Source organism: Hyperolius riggenbachi, chromosome 3 (genome assembly GCF_040937935.1).
Source record: "Hyperolius riggenbachi isolate aHypRig1 chromosome 3, aHypRig1.pri, whole genome shotgun sequence".
Taxonomy (NCBI): Eukaryota; Metazoa; Chordata; class Amphibia; order Anura; family Hyperoliidae; genus Hyperolius; species Hyperolius riggenbachi.
Window position 1 is genome coordinate 50,930,620 of NC_090648.1, and position 25,035 is coordinate 50,955,654.

General features: G+C 45.5%; 1 protein-coding gene across 4 annotated transcripts; it reads right to left on the bottom strand.

Annotated features, from left to right (window-relative positions):
- Nucleotides 1-1,667: 1,667 nt before the first annotated feature.
- On the bottom strand, nt 1,668-24,100 carry C3H17orf49 (chromosome 3 C17orf49 homolog). Of its 4 annotated transcripts, none has more exons than XM_068274098.1 (6): nt 23,806-24,099; nt 20,242-20,336; nt 18,733-18,834; nt 14,603-14,802; nt 6,004-6,111; nt 1,668-2,262 (listed from the first exon to the last, which is right to left on the bottom strand). In XM_068274098.1, exons 1-6 carry the CDS (start codon nt 23,824-23,826, stop codon nt 2,198-2,200), a joined length of 591 nt encoding a protein of 196 aa, XP_068130199.1. In that variant the 5' UTR covers nt 23,827-24,099; the 3' UTR covers nt 1,668-2,197. The 4 variants fall into 4 exon arrangements, with proteins under 4 accessions (XP_068130199.1, XP_068130200.1, XP_068130201.1 ...); XM_068274099.1 differs by having other exon boundaries at nt 6,004-6,108; nt 23,806-24,093; XM_068274100.1 differs by lacking the exon at nt 18,733-18,834 and having other exon boundaries at nt 23,806-24,100.
- Between the last annotated feature and the right edge of the window lie 935 nt (nt 24,101-25,035).

Genomic DNA, 25,035 nt, shown 5'->3' on the forward strand with positions numbered 1-25,035 from the left:
GAATGTGTTTGTAAGTTGAGTTATGTGTTATACGTAGGGAAACGTGGATACATGATTTTTTGGATTACTCCTGGGTAGAACCATACAACAATTTATACACTACTGTAACATATAACAACAAAAATAAAAAAAAAAACACAATAATTGTATATTATGTAAATGGACACAACTTTATATGTATGAAAAATGGTAACTTTAGTGATTTGTAAGTAGGGGACTGTCTGTACTAAGAGAAGATTGTGCAGGTACATCCATACTACATCAGGGTGTCAAACCCAAATGCAAAGTGAGCCTACCTCAATGTCTAGTGGCCCCCTCCCTTACAGTTCCCTGGGGTCTAGTGTCCCCCTCCCCTATACAGTTCCCTGGTGTCTAGTGGCCCCCTCCCTCCCCATACAGATCCCAGGTGTCTAGAGGTCCCACTCCCAACGCTATAGTTGTCTAGTGGTCCCTATCCCACCTTATACAGTTGCCTAGAGTCTAGCGGTTTATATTTCACCCTTATAGAGTTCCCTGGTGTCTAGTGCCCCCCCTCTCCTATGCTCCCCTACAGTTGCCTGGTGTGTAGTGCTTTCCTCCTCCCTCCCCTATACATTTCCCTGGTGTGTAGTGCTTTCCTCCTACCTCCCCTATACCGTTCCCTGGTGTCTAGTGGCTCCCTCTCTCCCCTATACAGTTCCCTGGTGTCTAGTGCTTCCCCCCTACCTCCCACAAATGGCTTGCTTGGGGATCTAGGGCTTCACCTCCAGTATAGCTTTCCTGGTGGTCTAGAGAGGGCCAATCATAATGCAAACTAGGGAAATCATTTGTGGGCCACATTTGATGGCTCAGCGGGCCAGATTTGGCCCATGGGCCAGAGTTTGACATGTATGTACTACATGAAGGTGGTAAAATTAGCCAATCAAAATTGAATTTGTGTACACACCCTTAGCATCACGTTGACCATCTCTGATCGACAGGACAACTGACTGTGTCATTTGAAACAACTCTTGTCATTCAAATGAAAGGGCTGACCTGAAATGTTATCTCACACAGGTGCACAGCGGCGTGATGAGCTCAGGTACTCCGCAGGTGCCCACATTTCGCAGAATCGCTCGTCCACAGACGCCACGAGGGCCGGCATCCTAGTGCTTCCCTGTAGCAGCACACAGATATTGGCAGTGCCCTCATGGTAATACTTGCCAATACTGTTTGTGCTGCTTCACGGTGGCATGGCCAACTACACTGCATGAAGAAGAGATGACATTCTATTTGTGATATTAATAATTTTATTAAAAAATAAAAAACAAATAAAAAAAAAAATCCTTCGGCTCCAGTGTGCTTTACATGTCAGAAGGGAGGAGGCTGCAGCTCCTCTGCCGTGGCTGGATGTAATGTGGCGTAGCTGCAGCTCCTCTGCCGTGGCTGGATGTAATGTGGTGTAGCTGTAGATCCTCTGCCGTGGCTGGATGTAATGTGGTGTAGCTGTAGCTCCCCTGCCGTGGCTGGATGTTATGTGGTGTAGCTGCAGCTCCTCTGCCATGGCTGGATGTAATGTGGTGTAGCTGCAGCTCCTCTGCCGTGGCTGGATGTAATGTGGTGTAGCTGCTGCACCTCTGCCGTGGCTGGATGTAATGTGGTGTAGCTGCAGCTCCTCTGCCGTGGCTGGATGTAATGTGGTGTAGCTGCAGCTCCTCTGCCGTGGCTGGATGTAATGTGGCGTAGCTGCAGCTCCTCTGCCGTGGCTGGATGTAATGTGGCGTAGCTGCAGCTCCTCTGCCGTGGCTGGATGTAATGTGGTGTAGCTGCAGCACCTCTGCCATGGCTGGATGTAATGTGGTGTAGCTGCAGCTCCTCTGCCGTGGCTGGATGTAATGTGGTGTAGCTGCAGCTCCTCTGCCGTGGCTGGATGTAATGTGGCGTAGCTGCAGCTCCTCTGCCGTGGCTGGATGTAATGTGGCGTAGCTGCAGCTCCTCTGCCGTGGCTGGATGTAATGTGGTGTAGTTGCAGCTCCTCTGCCGTGGCTGGATGTAATGTGGTGTAGCTGCAGCTCCCCTGCCGTGGCTGGATGTAATGTGGTGTAGCTGCAGCTCCTCTGCCGTGGCTGGATGTAATGTGGTGTAGTCGTCTTCACAAGCCAAAATCAAAGGATGTTCCAACAAGGAAGGTGAGAGGGGGCGAGGAGGTCATATATTTACAAGTATCTGGAGCATACCATCAGCGGGATAAAAGGGGGAGGTCACTAGAGTTAATAATAAAACTGGAATCCAGGTTTAGGCTGTCTGAAATAGAGAAGGAAGAACATGTATGATTAGAGGAGATGATGGAGCAATAGGAACAAATGCACCAGGTATTACATTGAAAAGTGGACCTGAACTCTTGCACAGGACAGAAGGAAAAACAGAGATAAATGCGCCCTGTATGTATTTAGAGAGTTTAGCCTGTCTAATTCTCCCTAATTTGTCAGTAATCACAAGTGTAATTTGATCTCTCAGTTGCCTCAGCACAGAAATTCAGCAGTCCCGGCAGACACAGCTAATATGTAAACTTAGGATGTTAACCTTTTCTTTGCTTCCATGAATGCAGGAAGTAGACACACTGCAGATTTATTGCAGGAGTCCTGTAAGCAGAAACAAAAATTATTTTCTGTAAAGGTTATTATGCTGTTGCTTATCTTTTAGAGCAGAGAGGAAGCCCTGAGTTCAGCTCTAAAGAGAATCCACCCAACGTGTTTTTTTTTTCTCATTTGTGATAAGGTATGGATGGATTAGGGACAAAGCATGTTAGGGTTTTGTTTATTTGGATGACAAAAACGTCCTATTCTTGGTGAATCTGTAACTGGAAGGAAGCAAATTCCTTTTTTTAAATTCTGATACAGACAATAGTAATAAAAAAAAATAATAAAAAAATTATAGGGAGCCTGGACTAACAAGAATATGCATTTTTATTATCCAATACAAAAACCACAGAATACAAAGGATAAAACCACTTAAAAATCTCGCTAGCGCCAGCAATTAGGACAAGCAAGGACCCATTAAAGGTGCACCTCAATTAACCCGTATTAAGTTCTCTTCAGGCCTCTTTTGCAAGTTCCATATGCTTAGCAGCAGACAGCCATCCAGCAGGTATTAATCTTCAAGCCTACCCATGTGCTTTTCCCTTTAGCACGCCTCTGGCCCCGTTTCCACTATCGCGAATCCGCATGCGTCTTGCGTATGCGGATTCGCATAGACAATATAAGTGAATGGGCCTGTTTCCACTTATGCGTCTGCGGGAGCGTTTTATTGTGCAGAGAAAATCTGCACGGAACACCCTGCAGAATTCGCCTGCGTGTGGAATGCAGGCGAATCGCACACAATGTATTTAATAGGGAAATCGCATGCGTTTTCCCCATGCGTTTTTTGCCGCGAATTCGCATAGGTACCAATGTAAATTCACACAGGCAGTGACATGGTTAAAATCGCATATACCCTCACCTATGCAAATTCGCGGCAAAAAACGCATGCAGAATCGCATCCGCATGCGATTTCATCAGCGGTGGAATCCAGGCGATTCCGCACCGCAATAGTGGAAACGAGCCCTCTTTCTTTAGAAGAAATACGCTCTCATTACATGCATTAGTGTATGCAAAACCCATACAGGCCTAATACGGACACGTGAGTAATCTGCCTGCCAGGTGGATGTGAGCTATAGGAACACTGCATATTAGTGAAGGACCGGTTGTCCAGCTATGCTGCATGTCATTATCCTAGCATGATTGAAGATATTAATATTGCTGGCTTGCTTTTCTGGTTGATGCTCGGCCTGTATGGGTTTTGCATACACTAATGCATGTAATGAGAGCGTATTTCTTCTAAAGAAAGAGGCGTGCTGAAGGGAAAAGCACACGGGTAGGCTTGAAGATTAATACCTGCTGGATGGCTGTCTGCTGCTAAGCATATGGAACTTGCAAAAGAGGCCTGAAGAGAACTTAAAGAGGAACTCCAGCCTAAACAAACATACTGTCATTAAGTTACATTAGTTATGTTAATTAAAATAGATGGGTAATATAATCTCTTACCCACCTTGTTTTAAAAGAACAGGCAAATGTTTGATTTCATGAGGGCAGAGATCTTTTTGGTTGAAAGGAGGTGACAGGGAGCATAAGACACAGTTCCAACTGTCCTGTGTCCTGATCACCCCTCCCAATTGCTAGGCAACACGAACAACAACATAGGAAATCCCATCATGCTCTGCACAGCATCAGGGAAGAAAAGCCCGGGCTTTTTTTCTTTGATGGGTGGAGCTTAGTTAAAAAAATGCAGCTAAAAATGATGCTTTGGTAAGAAAAACAAAGTTCTGATGCTGTGAAACTGTTAAAGAAACAACAAGCCTTTTCAGTTCTACTGAGTAGATTTTTAGTCCGGAGGTTCACTTTAATACGGGTTAATTGAGGTGCACCTTTAATGGGTCCTTGCTTGTCCTAATTGCTGGCGCTAGCGAGATTTTTAAGTGGTTTTATCCTTTGTATTCTGTGGTTTTTGTATTGGATAATAAAAATGCATATTCTTGTTAGTCCAGGCTCCCTATAATTTTTGGTTTATTCATATTGTTATACATAGGTGAGACAGGACCTGATATAAATGGTTGATATCCCACATGGTGGTCAGGTTTTTAGTGGTCTAGTAATAAAAAAACCCCTCACCCTTCTGCTGACTTTTGATGCTACGAACAGATGCATTGTTTACGCTATCTGTGCTAGTGAAATTCTACCTCACTTTTAGCTTTCAGTGACTGTGCTGCTGGGGACAACTAATTTGCTGGTGTCTTCTCAACTGCAGCCTAGATCAGTGATGGCCAACCTTAACACTCCAACTGTGGTGGAACTACAAGTCCCATGAGGCATTGCAATACTCTGACAGCTCTAAGCATAACTGGGGGAGGCAGACGCATGATGGGATTTGTAGTTTTGTCACAGCTGGAATGCCAAGGTTAGCCATCACTTGCCTAGATTGTAATAAACAACTTCCTAATAGGGTTGAGCATGGATTCTGACTTTGGGGTGAATCCTGGTACACAGCTTCAACTTTGATTGGCAAATTGCTGACAAATGTTAACACCTCCATGTAGTATGAGAGTTCATCTACATAACAGTTGTGTGTTCCTGGCTTCAGTTTTTGGCACAAGAGGAGAACTCCTACACAGAACCAGAGCCATGAAAGTGATCATCAGATTTAGGGTGCATACAAACATCCAATTTTGATTGGCAAAGATTAACCCAATTTTACCACCCCTGTTCATAGTATTCTATGGAGGTGTAATATGGACACCTATACACTATGGAGATATACAATGGAGGTGGTAAAATTGTACAATTGAAGTTAGTTGTGTGTATGCACCCTAAGCAACAAATTATTAATTGCCTGACAGCTGACTAATTAATCAGTTGTCCGATATCAATCATTAACCTTCCTGTGCAAAGTTCCAGAGCAGTCCAGGGGAGAGGAAGAGTGATGGCAAACAAAGGTGGAAAAGGAGAACATGGAAGTATGGAGAAAAGATGAGATGGAGAATCAAAGGGAGAAGAGGAAAAGTTGGAGGGGAACAGGAAAAGGTGGAAGGGAAGGAGGAAAAGGTGGAAGGGAAGGAGAACAGGGAAATGTGGGAGGGAAGGAGAACAGGGAAAGGGGGAAGGTAAGGAGGAAAAAGGTGGAAGGGAAGGAGGAAAAAGGTGGAAGAAAGGAGAAGGAGGACAAGGAAAGGTGGAAGGAAAAGGAGGAAAAAAGGTGGACAGGGAAAGGTAGAAGGGAAGGAGGAGGAGGAGAAGGAGGTGAGGGAAGGGTGGAAGGGAAGGACGACAGGAAAAGGTGGAAGAGAAGGAGGGCAGGGAAAGGCAGAAGAGAAGGACAGGGAAAGAGGAGGATTGGGAAAGGTGGCTGGGAAGGAGGACACTGGGGTGGTTTAGAACACAAATCTTGACGTGAGGGGAAGAGGCTGAAGAATTGGAGATACCCGGTAATCCAGAACATGGACACATTACACACCCTGATCAAAGTTGAGCTTCTTCACACTGCTCCTCTCTCCCAGACCTTCTATGTCTACCAGGTCGCTGTTGGCATCAGAGTCATTCAGGGCACTCAGCGTTACATCTGCTGGAAGAAGAGGACGCCATTAAAGCCCTTTCACAATATGTCCTCAATTCCCTCAATAAAGTGTCGGTAAAATACTACATTCACTATTTTAGACTTTTTCGGAATTCACGAAGATCTTCACACATGCTGTAATAGTTCAGCGATATACCAAAAAAAACCATGGCTTCAATTCACTAAGAGCTATTCGGTAATAAGTAGAGATGTAACCAGCTGTGGAGTAGGTCTCGGCAGCAAGCTGTGTGCTGCTACGGTGATATCCTCCCACTCCTGGCCAGAGTGGTGATGGTTCAAGGTGGTCTGCTTGTGGCAGCTTACAATACAGTAGAATCCCTTTATCGTAAACTCCAAGTGACCAGGAAAAGTAGTTTACCACCTGAGGCCTGAGATTACTAGAGTAGAATCTTGTTATAGTAAACTGTGATGGCTAATTCACATTGCAAGAGCTTTTTCTAAGCTCGTGATTGTAAAAAGCTCTTTCTAATGTAATGCTATGGGGGTGATCCCACTTGAGTGATGTGATTTTATAAAAATCCCCCATAGCATTGCATTAGCAAGAGTTTTTACAATCACTAGCGCTTAAAAAAAGCTCTCGCAGTGTAAACCAACCCTGATAAAGTAAACCTCTGGCTATAGTAAACATAGTACTCAGGTCCCAGCAAATGCATAACTATACAATGTATGCCCAATTCTGATATAGTAAACTACTTTTCCTGGTCCTTTAAAGTTTACTATAAAAGGGATTCTACTGTACTGTATATCCAGAGGTATACTATATCAGAATTTACTGTAACGAGATTCTACTGTAGTAAAAGGCATCTCTTTAGATCTGCATGCCTGCCACTAGAGGGCCATCTCTCTGTATTAGCCTAATAGATGTGCACATAAGGGCTACAGGGAAAACCGCTACTAATGGCATCTAATGTTATTTTAACCTTCTTGATGTCCCACCCAGCAATATATCGGCACCAATGGAGTGAGTAGGATGGGGTGGCTCCTCTGATCGTCCAGTTTATCGAATGGCTGATTGAAATATGGAACATCTCACTTGTTTTACCAAATGCTCTAATCTTTGTGAATTGACATTTATGGGCATATTTATCTTATTAGTCAGTCATTTCACTTTAATATGCGGTAACAGCCTTAGTGGCTGGATAGTGTACTGGCTAAGGGCACTGCCTTCGACATGGGAGACCAGGGTCAGTACCTATTCAGTAAGGAGTTCAAGGCAAGACTCCCTAACACTGGTGGCCTCTGGAGCGCGCCCTTAGTGGCTGCAGCTCTTGAGCGCTTTGAGTCCGACAGGAGAAAAGTGCAATACCAATGTTCGGATTATTACTGGATAGACATTTTTGAAGTGTACCTGAGAAGACCTAAATAATTTATACTTACCTGGGTCTTCCTTCAGCCCCATGCCTCCCTTGCCATCCTCCCCGGTGGCTCCCCTCTGTAATAGCGCCCGGGCAATAGGGCTTCAGTCGCACCACTCTGCGCATGCTTGGACCAGCCGTGTTATCCTGTCGCCAGAAGCTTTCTGCACCAGTGCAGATAGTACTGTGCAGGCGCAGAACCCTCCTGCCCTAACTGGAGGCCTATTTCCAGGGGCTATTACAGAGGAATGGAACCACCGGGGAGCATGGCAAGGGAGGGGCTGGAGGAAGCCCCAGGTATTGGTTCTTTACTTAAAGAGGAACTCCAGTGAAAAAGTGCTTCATTTTTACAATAATTATGTATAAATTATTTAGTCAGTGTTTGCCCATTGTAAAAGATTTTAAATCCCTGATTTATATTCTGACATTTATCACATGGTGACATTTTTACTGTTGGCAGGTGATGTAGCTGCTGCATGTTTTTTTGGCAGTTTTTGTAAACAGCTATTTCCCACAATGCAACAGGGTTCACAGACAGGAAACTGCAAAGAGTACGTACTCAGAATTTCTTTGTGGGAGGGGTTTCACCACAATATCAGTCATACAGCACCCCCTGATGGTCTGTTTGTGAAAAGGAATAGATTTATCATGTAAAAGGGGGTATCAGCTACTGATTGCGATAAAGTTCAATTCTTGGTCGGAGTTTCTCTTTAAAGAGACACTGAAGCGGAAAAAAAAAATATGATATAATGAATTGGTTGTGTACTATGAATAATTACTAGAAGATTAGAAGCAAAGAAAATATTCTCATACTTTTATTTTCAGGTATATAATGTTTTTTCTAACATTGCATCATTCTATAATATGTGCAGATTACACAACACTCAGCATTCAAAATGAGTCTTTCAGAGCAGTCTGTGAACTAATGACCTCTCCTCTAGCAGAGAAAAAGTAAAGAGTTCACTTACAGTTGAGATAATAAAAGTCATATAACAGCCCTCTCCACAACTAACTTAGTCGGAGAGCTTAATGGCTTGTTTGCATAGAGATAACAACTGGAGTTTCTCAACTCTTCCTGTACTGGAAACAATTAGACTGATGTATCTGATCTTAATGTTTTATTTCTTAGCTGTACTACACATACAAATCATAATATCATAATTTTTTTTTCGCTTCAGTGTCTCTAAGTCTTCTCAGGTTCACTTTAACAAACAATGTAGTAAAAATCAGCAATTTTCTGCATTACCAAATACTGTATGGTAATGCTTAGTGAATTGAGCTCTACATGCATTAACCACTTGAGGACCACAGTCTTTCTACCCCTTAAGGACCGGCCACTTTTTTTCCATTCAGACCACTGCAGCTTTCACGGTTTATTGCTCGCTCATACAACCTACCACCTAAATGAATTTTGGCTCCTTTTCTTGTCACTAATAAAGCTTTCTTTTGGTGCTATTTGATTGCTCCTGCGATTTTTACTTTTTATTATAGTCATCAAAAAAGACATGAATTTTGGCAAAAAAATGATTTTTTTAACTTTCTGTGCTGACAATTTTCAAATAAAGTAAAATTTCTGTATACATGCAGCGCGAAAAATGTGGACAAACATGTTTTTGATAAAAAAAAAAAACCATTCAGTGTATATTTATTGGTTTGGGTAAAAGTTATAGCGTTTACAAACTATGGTGCAAAAAGTGAATTTTGCCATTTTCGAGCATCTATGACTTTTCTGACCCCCTGTCATGTTTCATGAGGGGCTAGAATTCCAGGATAGTATAAATACCCCCCAAATGACCCCATTTTGGAAAGAAGACATCCCAAAGTATTCACTGAGAGGCATAGTGAGTTCATAGAAGATATTATTTTTTGTCACAAGTAAGCGGAAAATGACACTTTGTGACAAAAAAAAAGAAAAACAAAAAGAATCCATTTCTTCTAACTTGCGACAAAAAAAAATGAAATCTGCCACGGACTCACCATGCCCCTCTCTGAATACCTTGAAGTGTCTACTTTCCAAAATGGGGTCATTTGTAGGGTGTGTTTACTGTCCTCGCATTTTGGGGGGTGCTAATTTGTAAGCACCCCTGTAAAGCCTAAAGCAGCCCATACACTCAGCCGATTTTCTGGCCGACCGATCGATCGCGGTCGATCGATCGATCGATCGATCGCAAATCGGTTGGCCAATCGACCGATCGACGGCCGATTTCGATCGATTTCGATGGATTTCCATCGAACTTGCAGGGTGGAAAATTTAGGTCGATCTGATGAGATTGCTTATCAGTTTGCATTGGCCTTAATGGAAATCTGATGGCAAAAAAATGCCATCAGATCGAATTTCAACAGATTTCAAACTGAAATCTATTGGAATTCTATACTGGTAAAAAATGTTCTAAAAACGCATCAGATAGATCATCAGATGCATTTCTTATCTGTCTGCTGCCAATCTGACGAGTATATGGGCACCTTAAAGGTGCTCATTGGACTTTGGGCCCCTTAGCGCAGTTAGGCTGCAAAAAAGTGCCACACATGTGGTATTGCCGTACTCAAGAGAAGTAGTAGAATGTGTTTTGGGGTGTATTTTTACACATACCCATGCTGGGTGGGAGAAATATCTCTGTAAAATGACAATTTTTTCATTTTTTTTTACACACAATTGTCCATTTACAGAGTTATTTCTCCCACCCAGCATGGGTATGTGTAAAAATACACCCCAAAACACATTGTACTACTTCTCCCGAGTACGGCGATACCACATGTGTGGCACTTTTTTGCACCCTAACTGCGCTAAAGGGCCTAAAGTCCAATGAGTACCTTTAGGATTTCACAAGTCATTTTGCGGAATTTGATTTCCAGACTACTCCTCACGGTTTAGGGCCCCTAAAATGCCAGGGCAGTATAGGAACCCCACAAATGACCCCATTTTAGAAAGAAGACACCCCAAGGTATTCCGTTAGGAGTATGGTGAGTTCATAGAAGATTTTATTTTTTGTCAAAAGTTAGCGGAAAATTGATTTTTATTGTTTTTTTCACAAAGTGTCATTTTCCACTAACTTGTGACAAAAAATAAAATCTTCTATGAACTCACCATACTCCTAACGGAATACCTTGAGGTGTCTTCTTTCTAAAATGGGGTCATTTGTGGGGTTCCTATACTGCCCTGGCATTTTAGAGGCCCTAAACCGTGAGGAGTAGTCTGGAAATCAAATTCCGCAAAATGACCTGTGAAATCCTAAAGGTACTCATTGGACTTTGGGCCCTTTAGCGCAGTTAGGGTGCAAAAAAGTGCCACACATGTGGTATCGCCGTACTCGGGAGAAGTAGTACAATGTGTTTTGGGGTGTATTTTTACACATACCCATGCTGGGTGGGAGAAATAACTCTGTAAATGGACAATTGTGTGTAAAAAAATCAAAAGATTGTCATTTACAGAGGTATTTCTCCCACCCAGCATGGGTATGTGTAAAAAAAGATTTTATTTTTTGTCACAAGTTAGTGGAAAATGACACTTTGTGAAAAAAACAATAAAAATCAATTTTCCGCTAACTTTTGACAAAAAATAAAATCTTCTATGAACTCACCATACTCCTAACGGAATACCTTTGGGTGTCTTCTTTCTAGAATGGGGTCATTTGTGAGGTTACTATACTGCCCTGGCATTTTAGGGGCCCTAAACCGTGAGGAGTAGTCTTGAAACCAAATGTCGCAAAATGACCTGTGAAATCCTAAAGGTACTCATTGGACTTTGGGCCCCTTAGCGTACTTAGGGTGTAAAAAAGTGCCACACATGTGGTACCGCCGTACTCAGGAGAAGTAGTATAATGTGTTTTGGGGTGTATTTTTACACATACCCATGCTAAGTGGGAGAAATATCTCTGTAAATGACAATTGTTTGATTTGTTTTACACACACAATTGACCATTTACATAGAAATTTCTCCCACCCAGCATGGGTATGTGTAAAAATACACCCCAAAACACATTATACTACTTTTCCTGAGTACGGCGGTACCACATGTGTGACACTTTTTTGCAGCCTAGGTGCGCTAAGGGGCCCAACGTCCTATTCACGGGTCATTTTGAGGCATTTGTTTTCTAGACTACTCCTCGCGGTTTAGGGCCCCTAAAATGCCAGGGCAGTATAGGAACCCCACAAGTGACCCCATTTTAGAAAGAAGACACCCCAAGGTATTCCGTTAGGTGTATGGCGAGTTCATAGAAGATTTTATTTTTTGTCACAAGTTAGTGAAAAATGACACTTTGTGAAAAAAACCCAATAAAAATCAATTTCCGCTAACTTTTGACAAAAAATAAAATCTTCTATGAACTCGTCATACACCTAACAGAATACCTTGGGGTGTCTTTTTTTCTAAAATGGGGTCACTTGTGGGGTTCCTATACCGCCCTGGCATTTTACGGGCCCAAAACCGTGAGTAGTCTGGAAACCAAATGTCTCAAAATGACTGTTCAGGGGTATAAGCATCTGCAAATTTTGATGACAGGTGGTCTATGAGGGGGCGAATTTTGTGGAACCGGTCATAAGCAGGGTGGCCTTTTAGATGACAGGTTGTATTGGGCCTGATCTGATGGATAGGAGTGCTAGGGGGGTGACAGGAGGTGATTGATGGGTGTCTCAGGGGGTGGTTAGAGGGGAAAATAGATGCAATCAATGCACTGGGGAGGTGATCGGAAGGGGGTCTGAGGGGGATCTGAGGGTTTGGCCGAGTGATCAGGAGCCCACACGGGGCAAATTAGGGCCTGATCTGATGGGTAGGTGTGCTAGGGGGTGACAGGAGGTGATTGATGGGTGTCTCAAGGTGTGATTAGAGGGGGGAATAGATGCAAGCAATGCACTGGCGAGGTGATCAGGGCTGGGGTCTGAGGGCATTCTGAGGGTGTGGGCGGGTGATTGAGTGCCCTAGGGGCAGATAGGGGTCTAATCTGATAGGTAGCAGTGACAGGGGGTGATTGATGGGTAATTAGTGGGTGTTTAGGGTAGAGAACAGATGTGAACACTGCACTTGGGAGGTGATCGGACGTCGGATCTGCGGGCGATCTATTGGTGTGGGTGGGTGATCAGATTGCCCGCAAGGGGCAGGTTAGGGGCTGATTGATGGGTGGCAGTGACAGCGGGTGATTGATGGGTGGCAGTGACAGGGGGTGATTGATGGGTGATTGATAGGTGATTGACAGGTGATCAGTGGGTTATTACAGGGAAGGACAGATGTAAATAATGCCCTGGCGAATTGATAAGGGGGGGTCTGAGGGCAATCTGAGCGTGTAGGCGGGTGATTGGGTGCCCGCAAGGGGCAGATTAGGGTCTGATCTGATGGGTAACAGTGACAGGTGGTGATTGATGGGTAATTAGTGGGTGTTTAGAGGAGAGAATAGATGGAAACACTGCGCTTGGGTGGTGATCTGATGTCGGATCTGCGGGCGATCTAATGGTGTGGGTGGGTGATCAGATTGCCCGCAAGGGGCAGGTTAGGGGCTGATTGATGGGTGGCAGTGACAGGGGGTGATTGATGGGTGATAGGTGATTGGCAGGTGATTGACAGGTGATCAGTGGGTTATTACAGGGAAGAACAGATGTAATTAATGCACTGGCGAATTGATAAGGGGGGGTCAGAGGGCAATCTGAGCGTGTTGGCGGGTGATTGGGTGCCCGCAAGGGGCAGCTTAGGGTCTGATCTGATAGGTAACAGTGACAGGTGGTGATAGGGGGTGATTGATGGGTGATTGATGGGTAATTAGTGGGTGTTTAGAGAAGATAACAGATGTAAACAATACATTTGGGAGGTAATCTGACGGCGGGTTTGCGGGCGATCTAATGGTGTGGGTGGGTGATCAGATTGCCCGCAAGGGGCAGGTTAGGGGCTGATTGATGGGTGGCAGTGACAGGGGGTGATTGATGGGTGATAGGTGATTGGCAGGTGATTGACAGGTGATCAGTGGGTTATTAAAGGGAAGAACAGATGTAATTAATGCACTGGCGAATTGATAAGGGGGGGTCAGAGGGCAATCTGAGCGTGTTGGCGGGTGATTGGGTGCCCGCAAGGGGCAGCTTAGGGTCTGATCTGATAGGTAACAGTGACAGGTGGTGATAGGGGGTGATTGATGGGTGATTGATGGGTAATTAGTGGGTGTTTAGAGGAGAGAATAGATGTAAACAATGGATTTGGGAGGTGATCTGATGTCGGATCTGCGGGCGATCTATTGGTGTGGGTGGGTGATCAGATTGCCCGCAAGGGACAGGTTAGGGGCTGATTGTTGGGTGGCAGTGACAGGGGGTGATTGATGGGTGATTGATGGGTGATTGACGGGTGATTGACGGGTGATTGACAGGTTATCAGGGAAGATAGATGCATACAGTACACAGGGGGGGGGTCTGGGGAGAATCTGAGGGGTGGGGGGGGTGATCAGGAGGGGGCAGGGGGGGGGGATAAAAAAAAAAATAGCGTTGACAGATAGTGACAGGGAGTGATTGATGGGTTATTAGGGGGGTGATTGGGTGCAAACAGGGGTCTGGGGGGTGGGCAGGGGGTGGGGGTCTGAGGGGTGCTGTGGGCGATCAGTGGGCGGGGGGGGGGCAGATCAGTGTGTTTGGGTGCAAACTAGGGTGGCTGCAGCCTGCCCTGGTGGTCCCTCGGACACTGGGACCACCAGGGCAGGAGGCAGCCTGTATAATACACTTTGTATACATTACAAAGTGTATTATACACTTTGTAGCGGCGATCGCGGGGTTAACATCCCGCCGGCGCTTCCGTATGGCCGGCGGGATGTTACGGCGGGTGGGCGGAGCCAGTTGCCGGGGGAAGCGCGCGTCATCAATGACGCGATCGCTCCCCCGGCATGCCTAAAGGACGCGCCGCCTGAAGGCGTATTGCGGTCCTTTAGGCGTCCACTTTGCCGCCGCCCATGGGCTGTGGGCGGTCGCAAGTGGTTAAAGGAAAAAAAAAAAAAAACAAGAAAAACTGCAAAAGCACATATACCAATGCATTCTATTTACGCCCGTAGCAAAAATGCAAATTTGTGCAAAAGGAATGGGCAGTGCAAGCCCAACCACAACCTTGTAAAATGAAGAACTGTCACCCCCACTGATAGGAGTACACCCTCATCTCTTCTCACCAGAAGATTTGCGTTTCTTCATGGCGCCCTGAGACCCCTCAGGAGCGGTCGTCCCGCCCACCGCCTGTGGTGCTGCAACTATGCCGACGGAGGAGGAAACTGGGGCTACTTTCTTTGTCACTTTGCGGGGGGATTCTGAAGGTAGAGGGACACCACTGTCATCATAGATCTTCCGCTTCACCGCATACTTGATCTGTGCTCTGCCAAGAGACAAGAGAAGATGGGGGATGAGAAACAAGATGGAGGTGACCTGGAAGAGCAAATACAAGATGGAGCTGGCCTGGAAGAGCAAATACAAAATGGAGGTGACCAGGAAGAGCAAATACAAGATGGAGGTGACCAGGAAGAGCATATACAAGATGGAGGTGACCAGGAAGAGCAAATACAAGATGGAGCTGACCTGGAAGAGCAAATATAAAATGGAGGTGACCAGGAAGAGCAAATACAAGATGGAGGTGACCTGGAAGAGCAAATACAAGATGGAGCTGACCAGGAAGAGCATATACAAGATGGAGGTGACCAGGAAGAGCAAATACAAGATGGAGCTGACCTGGAAGAGCAAATACAAAATGGAGGTGACCAGGAAGAGCAAATACAAGATGGAGGTGACCTGGAAGAGCAAATACAAGATGGAGCTGGCCTGGAAGAGCAAATACAAAATGGAGGTGACCAGGAAGAGCAAATACAAGATGGAGGTGACCAGGAAGAGCATATACAAGATGGAGGTGACCAGGAAGAGCAAATACAAGATGGAGCTGACCTGGAAGAGCAAATATAAAATGGAGGTGACCAGGAAGAGCAAATACAAGATGGAGGTGACCTGGAAGAGCAAATACAAGATGGAGCTGACCAGGAAGAGCATATACAAGATGGAGGTGACCAGGAAGAGCAAATACAAGATGGAGCTGACCTGGAAGAGCAAATACAAAATGGAGGTGACCAGGAAGAGCAAATACAAGATGGAGGTGACCTGGAAGAGCAAATACAAGATGGAGCTGACCAGGAAGAGCATATACAAGATGGAGGTGACCAGGAAGAGCAAATACAAGATGGAGCTGACCTGGAAGAGCAAATACAAAATGTATCTAGATCTCTAAAAACTCACTGGAGGTAAGACTAAATGCTAAACAGCTTAACCCCCCTGTCAGTACCTGCAGCTTAACCACCCCGATCGGTACCTCCAGTGAAATTCAGGTTACTTTTGGTTATTATAAATGTACTCTTTTTTTGCCCCCAACAGGAGATTGACAATTGAAAACAGCAGCTCCTGAGCTCAGGATGCAATAGTGTGTCCCCGCTGGCACAGATCTTCGTGCATCGGTCAGGAGCCGTTTTCATTGGGTCCTGACCTCCTGATCACTGTGAGCCAATTACAGTCAGGAAGTGCAAAAGTGAAAAAATGCTCTTGTCCTTAAAGAAAACCTATAACTACAAAAAGTTACCCTGGGGAGTACTAACCCCAGGTGGGGGAAGCCTCCGGATCCTATCAAGGCTTTCCCCGTCCGTCTCGCTGTGCCCCTCCGACCAGCGGGGATGTAAATATTTACCTTCCCAGCTCCCAGCAGTATCGGCTCTCCGCTCTGAGACAGGTGAAAACAGCTGATCGCTGTTGGGCTGCTCTACTGCGCAGGCGCAAGTCTCCTGCACCTGCGTAGTAGAGCGGACCCGACAGAGATCGGCTATTCCCGCCTATCTCCGTGCGGAGAGCCGCAACAGCGCCCCCGCTGGAGCCAGGAAAGGTAAATAAAATCGAGCCTTGTCAGGCTTGTCGAGGGAGAATTGCGGGACACTTCGGGGGAGCCAGCGCTGGATGCAGCTACAGGGATGGGGGAAGCCTCATTGGGACCCTGAGGCTTTCCCCTCCCGAGGCGAGTACCCCTCAGGGGAACTATTTTTTGTTACAGGTCTTCTTTAAGGACAAGAGCATTTAGTCCCAAAACAGTTAAGCTTAATTATAATTTAATGCCATTAAACACCCCCCCCCCCTCCCAAAAAAAAAGAAAAAGTCCCCGTTATCCCTCAGACATGCCGGTTAGTTGAGAATTCCGGTTGCCTGCATGCCGGCAGGGACTTTCCTGTATTTGTATTGCTGGCTGTCCTGACGGTACAGAGTTTGGACCTCTTATGTATATATTTTCCCCAATATTTGTTTTGTACTATGTACAGCGCTACGGAAGATGTTGGCGCTACAGGAATAAAAAACAACAGAGGTGGGAGAAGGCTGTATTTGTGAGTCTGTAACTGATAAGGTTTCTATTATTAATTTATGAAGCACCAACATTTTCCTTACAAAGCTCCCAGAGCAGGAATCCCATCTAATATCCCTACTACATTTCACGGTCAGTTTTGGGGGAAACCAGACGGTGGTTTGTGATTTATATAGAGGAAACTAGCTCCACCTGGAGACAATGACCAGCTTAGGATTCAAACCTGAGGCCGCGGTGCCTCAAGTGAAAGTTCTAACTTGAGATATTCAATGTACTTGTAAGAACAATTAGAGAATGAGATGATCTATCAGGTGAGCGATCTGCAATTATCTGATTAATTGCTTCGCCCATATTACATATTTACAATCAAGAGCTTGCAAGATACAGTATAATAACCAATTTAGGCCAAATGCTGCATATATGTGTGAAACTTAGCTCTATGTTGCAACTACACTGATTGTAAGCAGCAGACTGCTAGGTTTTCTTTATTGTAGAGTTCTGTCTGTACTAGATCACTACGATTACTGTCTAGTATGGCTCTTTCCTGTAGTTGTACGACAGTAAAGATCTGGGGGGTGGGGTCTGATTTTCATACAGGCAAAATTAAGCTAGTATAAAGGCAGACAAGATAATAATATGGGCTATAAGGAGTCGAGGCAAAGGTGTATTGAAGCCCCATTCATCTAAAATCGTAATTGCAAGCGTTTTGCGATTGTGTGGCTTTTTTCCCCTCCCAGCGCTCCACTGCGCACTGCGTTTTTGGTAAAAATCGCTTATTTAAGCGCTTTTCCAGTGCGGTTTTTAAATTCACTCCCTGATGCAAGTCAGTGAAATTTCTGACCTGGATTTTGTAAGCGTTTGCGTTTTTCCTATACATTCCATTGAGGCAAAAAAAAAAAAAAAAATCGTTAAAAAATGGTACAGGCACCGCTTTGCTGAACACGAACCACGCTGATATGAACCATCTCACAGAGATTTATTGCACAAGCGTTTTATAGGAGATTTTGAAAATCTCCTGCGCTTGAAAAAAAGGGCAAAACGTCCTTCGTGTTAACGAGCCCTGACTGTGTGCTTTCCAGACTAATAATCAGCTTTTCAGGTAATAGAGATTTCTACATTTGTTTATAGCACCACCTACTGTCCTGTTTTGTAAGTGGAAAAGAGATTCCAAGCATGTCTGCAGAAGTTATAGGACAACTACCGGTACCATGAAAAAAGAAAAATTAAACTGTACAAAGCATAAACATTTTTTTTCTGGAGTAAAAAGGTGAAGTGTTTTATTCCTATGCTGCTGTCACTTGCAGTAGGTAGTGAAAATCTGACAGATCTGTCAAGTTTTAGACTAGTCCATATCCTCAAGGGGGATTCTAAGCTAGAACTTGTGTTGGTTTGCATCTCTGAGACGTACGATGGCACTTATTCTGAGAGTATGCATCCGAATACCTCTATTCTATACTATGCAAAGCTATGGGGATTTGCATACACAATGCGAAAAAATGTTGCTGCTTGACACTGACTGGCCACTAATAGCATCACAATTGCATTTCCTGCAAGACTGTTGTCATAACGTGATGCCCAATATCTATTTGCTGGCAGCCATTTTGTCTGCATCCTTTCTCTTAGCCCTTTCTCATAACCGCGGGGTAGCTGCCCACTGACTGGCCGCTGTTAGCATCGCTGACGCATTTCCTGTGAGATCATTGTCACAAAGTGATGCCCAAAGCCTAATTCCTGTCAGCCATTTTCTCTGACGCCCTTCTTTCAGCCCTTCCTCATAACCGCAGGGCAGCTGGACACTGACTGGCCGCTATTAGCATCACTGAAGCATTTCATGTGAGACCATTGTCATATGTGATGCCCCTGGCAGCAATCTTGTCTATTTCCAGGCCGCCATCTTGTCTGATGCCCCACCCCCCTTCTTACACTGTCCTCTCCTTGATTACTGAGCTGATTTGGTTTAAGTCTTCCCCGAAGCGTTTGACAGCCGCATGCAACATCTGAATCTCATTGTCTGTCCAGCGGGCCCTGGGGAGACACAAGAGGGAATCAGGGCTGAAACAAGAGCAACAACATAGGCTGACAGTTTCCTAAAAAAGGAGCCATAATAGACAAAAATGTTAGTGCAAGAATTAAAAGACAACTGAAGCGAGAGGGATAGGGAGCCTGCCATCTTTATTTCTTTTAAAGAGACTCTGAACTCTCCTAACATTCAGCTTTTTATTGCAAAAACCTCAGTAACATTATTGCCCTAACTAAAACGCCACATCCCCGCGGCAGAACACTAACTAAATCCCCCCCAAACTCCCCGGGGCACACTGCGGGGAGCGCTTCCGTGAGAGGCAGAGCTTTCGGTTGCAGCTCTGCCTCTACACGCGTCTATTAGCACGTAGCTCCGCCTCCGCCCGCCCCTCTCAGTCTTCCTTCACTGAGAGGGGTGGGGGAGAGGCGGAGATATGCACGGATTGATGCACATGGAGGCAGAGCTGCAGCTGAAAGCTCTGCCTCCCGGGGCAGCAAAATCCACGACCAAGAAAGTCGTGGATTTTGCGAGGGGAGTTTGGGGGGGATTTAGTTACAGTTCAGCCGCAGGGATGCAGCGTTTTAGTTAGAGCAATAATGTTACAGAGGTTTTTGCAATAAAAAAAAATAAATCTGAATTTTTGGAGACTTCAGTGTTTTTATAAGGCAAACCTGAACTGAAAAATGAAAGTCAAAATAAACGTACACGTTATACTTACCTCCCGCATAGTCTGCTTATCAATCTCTTCTTCTCCAGTGTCTTGTTTGTCCAGTGTGATTGTGATCGATGGAATTCTCCATCCTCCATTTTAAAGTTGGCGATGCCCCCGTAGCAGCTTTCTGTTCAGCATTTTATTAACTAGTACTTTGGCTTGAGCCATAGGGAAACATGAACATTACCTTGCACATCAGTTGTCCTTCAGTTATGGCACATTGAGGAATGTGTGGGCATCTTTAGTAAGTGACCAGGGTTGCTCAAATCCGGATACGGGAGACATCTGGATAGTACTATCAGGATATCTCCCAGTAAACCTGTGCGGGGTGGGCGGGGGGTCAATCTTACCTGTCTGACGTCTTCTTCGGTCCATCCCTCGGCGCCTCCCACGATGCGGTCCAAGTGGCGGTCACGTGATTACAAACACTTCCTCCTTTCGGGTTGAAGGAGGAAGTGTTTGTAATCACGTGACACGCGTGGAGCGCATCGTGGGAGGCGCCGAGGGACGGACCGAAGAAGACGTCAGACAGGTAAGATTGACCCCCCCGCGCGCCCCGCACAGCTTTACTGGGAGATATCTGGATAGTACTAGTCGGATGTCTCCCGTATCTGGATTTGAGCAACCCTGTAAGTGACAGAGCCCCAAGCCATGCAAATGAACACAAAGCATAGAGGTGACACAATGACAGGACAATTACCCCGCTGGAGAGGAGTCCGTCACGGGGTGCAGCTGCATTGTTAGCTCCCCCAGTCTGGTGAAGGCGGCTCCGGCTGCTGAGAAGATCTCCCCGACCTGTGCAGAGAAACGACATACAGGAATTACACTTATGTCACTCTCGCTATAGAGTGCTGACGGGGCGAAATACGGAGCTCAGATCCACATACAGTCATGAGGCAGATCATCCTCTCAGTTGTATCACACTGTTTTCAATCGCTTAATAACTTAAGTAGTCTGAAAGTCAGCATTTCTACTTTGCTCCAAAAGATTCCTTACAGCTTTAAAGGACAACTGAAGTGACAGGAATATGGAGGCTGCCATATTTATTTCCTGTTAAACAATACCAGTTGCCTGGCAGACCTGCTGCTCTATTTAGTTGCAGCAGTGTCTGAATCACACCAGAAACAAGCATGCAGCTAATCTTGTCAGATCTGACAATAATGTCAGAAACACCTGACCTGCTGCATGCTTGTTCAGGGTCTATGGCTAAAAGTATTACAGGCAGAGGATCAGCAGGACACCCAGGAAATGTGCATTGATTAAAAGGAAATAAATATGGCAGCCTTCATATCCCCCTTGCTTCAGTTGTCCTTTAAAGCTACTATCCCAGAAAAATGTTTTAAGCAGAACATCACTGAAACAGCACCTTGTCCTGCCATGGAAAGGCTATTCAGCTTGAAATCCACATCCAGACTGGAGATAACAGTATCTTTGTTACATTTGTGTGTAAACAACTGAAAACACTCTCTGCGAAGCTCTCTGTGCTGCAAGCATACACACAGATCAGAACAGCTCACTAGAAGATTGTTATTTCACATTTTTATTGAATGTTATGTCAGAGTTTCAGACCACTTTAAAGGACAACTGAGGCGAGAGGGATATGGAGGCTGTCATATTTATTCCCATTCAAGCAATACCAGGTGTCTGGCTGTCCTGCTGATCCTCTGGACTAATACGTTTAGCCATAGGCCCTGAACAAGCATGCAGCAGATCAGGTGTTTCTGCTACTATCAGATCTGACAAGATTAGCTGCATGCATGTTTCTGGTGTGATTCAGACACTACTGCAGCCAAGTAGATCAGCAGGGCTGCCAGGCAACTAGTATTGTTTAAAAGAAAATAAATATGGCAGCCTCCATACTCTTCTCACTTCAGTTGTCCTTTAATAAAAAAAAAAAAAAAACACTAGGGATGGTCAATAAGACGCAAACCATTTTGAGTTGAAACAGGATTCTGCAAATTTCATATGCAAAAGTATGCAGCTGGAACAGGAACCAATCAAATCCAGATGAGGTCAAATTTAATTGGTCCATTTTGAAGCTACATTAATTTGCACACAAAATTTGCATAATCCTGCATCAATTAAAAATGATTTGCATCTCACTGACCATTCCTACTGTACACAATCCCTTGGGCAACAGAGACCCAGCAGGCATCAACTGGTGAATATGGGCCTATATGCATTATGAGGAACTACCCTAAAGTATCCATTCACAGTGCAGTAAACCCCCAGAACTCAGACTCGGTCCACACTAGGCACAGTTGCAGAACACAATCACAAACAGATCCGTGCTGCCCTTTTGCAGCATACGTTTCCGATCCGTTAAAAAAAAAACAAAAAAACACACGTATCTCCAGCCGTGGCCGTGGGTGGCCGCCATCCTGGAGAGGGTAGCAGACAGGAAGAGGGCCAGCAGGCACAGCGGTGGGGAGGTCGGACTCCCCCCTCTCACCTAGGACCCCCTTCAGTGATCCCCCTCCAGCTACTGTTGTTAAAATCATTGCCTACTGCGAGCGGGGAACTCACTCACTTCCTTCCTTCCTTGAATTCTGCCGCTCGTCGCGTAACTTCCTGCAATGCATTGCAGGAAGTGATGCGGCGAGCGGTGGAACAAGGAGGGGGGGGGGGGGGGTGAGTTCCCCACAGGCAATGATTTTAACAAAAGTAGCTAGAGGGGGATCACGGAAGGGGGTCCCAGGTGAGAGAGGGGGGTATGACCCCCCTCCCCACCACTGTGCCTGCTGGCCCTCTTCCTGTCTGCTATCCCCTCCAGCATGGCAATCCAGATCTCCCTCTGTTTTTTTTGTATGCAAATAGCCTGTAAAGAGGTAGATCCATGTTTGTATTGCCTTGCCAACCCCTCAGTGTATCCGGGGTCCGTGAAAACCCTGCAAATCCTGACCATCTGTTAAGTTTTTAAAAGCGGATCCCACACGGATCAGTTTTTGAAGTGGGTGAAGATGGCCGTTATTTTTAACATTTGTATCCGTGGCTCCGTTTTGGTCCAGGCCCAAAAATGGAGCCTCGGATACGTTTTTGAAACAAATGTGAACCGAACCTTAGCCAGAAGTCTCAAACAACCAGAAACAAGAGTCCTGACCTTGCAGAATGCATAAATCTACTTTTACACTTCTTTATACAGTAATAGACCTCTGTTACATTAATTTAAGTCTGCCTTTTGTCCTAATTTGTGTTTTATTACCGTATTTCAACATTAACAAGTTTATGGTAAGTATAGTGTGAAGCCAAGTACTGTACTGTTTTTTTTCTTAGCTAGGCCTATTTTTAACATCGTGTCTCAAGCAACCAGAAACCACACTTATCTGGCATCAGCCAATCCCCGTTGGCGCTGGATAATGGGGGTTATGCTGTATATTCACCCAGTTTACCCTTCTACCACGGAACATGCAGAAAATCTACATTAAAGGACCGCTCCAGCGTGAAAAGTGAGCAGTTATCTGACATAAGCGATTGGTTTTGGACTAGTCCATCTCCCCATGGGGGATTCCCAGTGTTTTATTCATTTTCAAAAGCATTTCCTCTGCAGCAGTCACTAAGGGAACTATTGAAATGATGTGCAAGCAAGTAGAGAGAAGGACATCTGGTATCCACTATTTCGGCAGTCAAACTGCCAATCAGGAAAAGCTTTTGAAAAAAAAAAAAAAAGAAAATCCTGACGATCGCCCTTGAATAGATGGACTAGTCCAAAACCGGTCAGATTTTAACTGCTTACTTTTGTCACCAGAGTGGTCCTTTAACAACAGTCCAGGTCCTATGCAAACCATAGACTGCCAGTTAGTATTTATGTCCACTTCCGGTTCATGCTATGTGTGTGTGCAGAATACATTGATACAGTAGCACCCTTCTACAAAGAAGTGATACAAAATCTATGTGGCTGGTAATGGTTACATTATTATGTGGCAGTAAAAGCTGTTGTAACAAACAAATGATACATTTGCCAAAACTGACACATAACAAGAAACACAAAAGTGTTACCGATCATTCAATGAGGACTACAGCAGAGATATAAATGTTGCTTTTTAGGAAGGTGATAACAGGAAAAACATTAAAATCAAATAATAGTACAAAAATAATCATAATAAAAAGCATGCTGGAATTTGTAGTGCTGCAGCAGAAAATAAGATCGGGTCTTTCTTGAGATAAGCAGCATAAAACTACATCTCCCGGCATGCCCCGTTTTGCACAAGCTGTCCACGTGATCAAGTTCCTCCAATGGGGATCCGTTCCTGCAAAACCCGCTCACCTTGGTGGACGCTGACGTCATGGCTCCGGCGAGGTGCTATGTGAGGTAATGTTAAGCTGTGCCAAGGCCTTCCGTACTCCCGGTAACCCGGCCGTTCAGCCGCCGCAGAGCTAACACCGCGCTACAGCCACCCTCTCCCTCCAGCTACCCGCCCCGTTCCTATTGGTTCCTGTCCGTCCACTACGCGCTTAGTCCCGCCCACTAACACAGCGGCGAGCAGCTGCAGGCCGAAGCTGCCGTCCATCAGCTCTACAGCCACCAATACGTGACGTGGGATACGCCCACTAACACAGCAGCGAGCTGCTACAGGATGAGACTGCTGTCCATCAGCTATACAGCACCAATGCGCGAATAGTCCCGCCCACTAACATAGTGCCGAGCTGCTACAGGCTGACGATACTGTCCATCAGCACTAGAACGGTCCTGGCATTGTACGGTTATCGAAGAATCCGCCTCCTTGCCGCGATTCTATTGGCTGATAGAACAGCGACGTTTATTGGCTGGTTTCAGAGTGAGGATGCAAGAGGGAGAGTAGTGAGGGCGTGGTTACAGCTAGTGCTGGATCAGAGGGATGGATAGAGCTGAGCTCTGCATGACTTGAATTCAGAACTTCCTCACTGCTCTAAAAGATAAGCAACAGCATAGAAAGGAAATATCAGGAAAAAATTATTAAAAAAAAAAACAGATTTACTTACCTGGGGCTTCCTCCAGCCCCTGAAAGCTTATGTCTCCCGCAAAGCAGCTCCGCTCCCACCAGGTCGCCTGGGGTCCGGGTCAGCGACTACTTCGCCTGCACGAACTTGCCGCCGTGCTGCTCGTGTTCACGCTTCCTTCATTAGGAGCATGAATTAGCAGGTGCAGAAGTACTGCGCTCGCGCAGAACGCTCCTGGTGACGGGAGTGTGAACGTGAGCTGCGTAGCCGTGAGTTCGCGCAGGCGCAGTAGCTGCTATAGGGCAGACATCTTGTGTTTACAAATTAGCAATCGTTCCTAAAGCCTTGTACACACACTAGATGGAACTCAGTCAATGTGATAACGACTGCCTCTACAGTACAGCGGCCCGACTCCTGAGCCAACCACCAGCCCGGCAGATCGTTTTGGTGGAGAGCATAGGTCTACTCCCCACCATGTGACGTCACTCCTGTTATCTGTTCCCCCCCAATGAATTGGCATCTCACTATGGCAGAGACGGTTGGCTGTGACCTGTGTAGGGATTCAACTGCGAGCTCC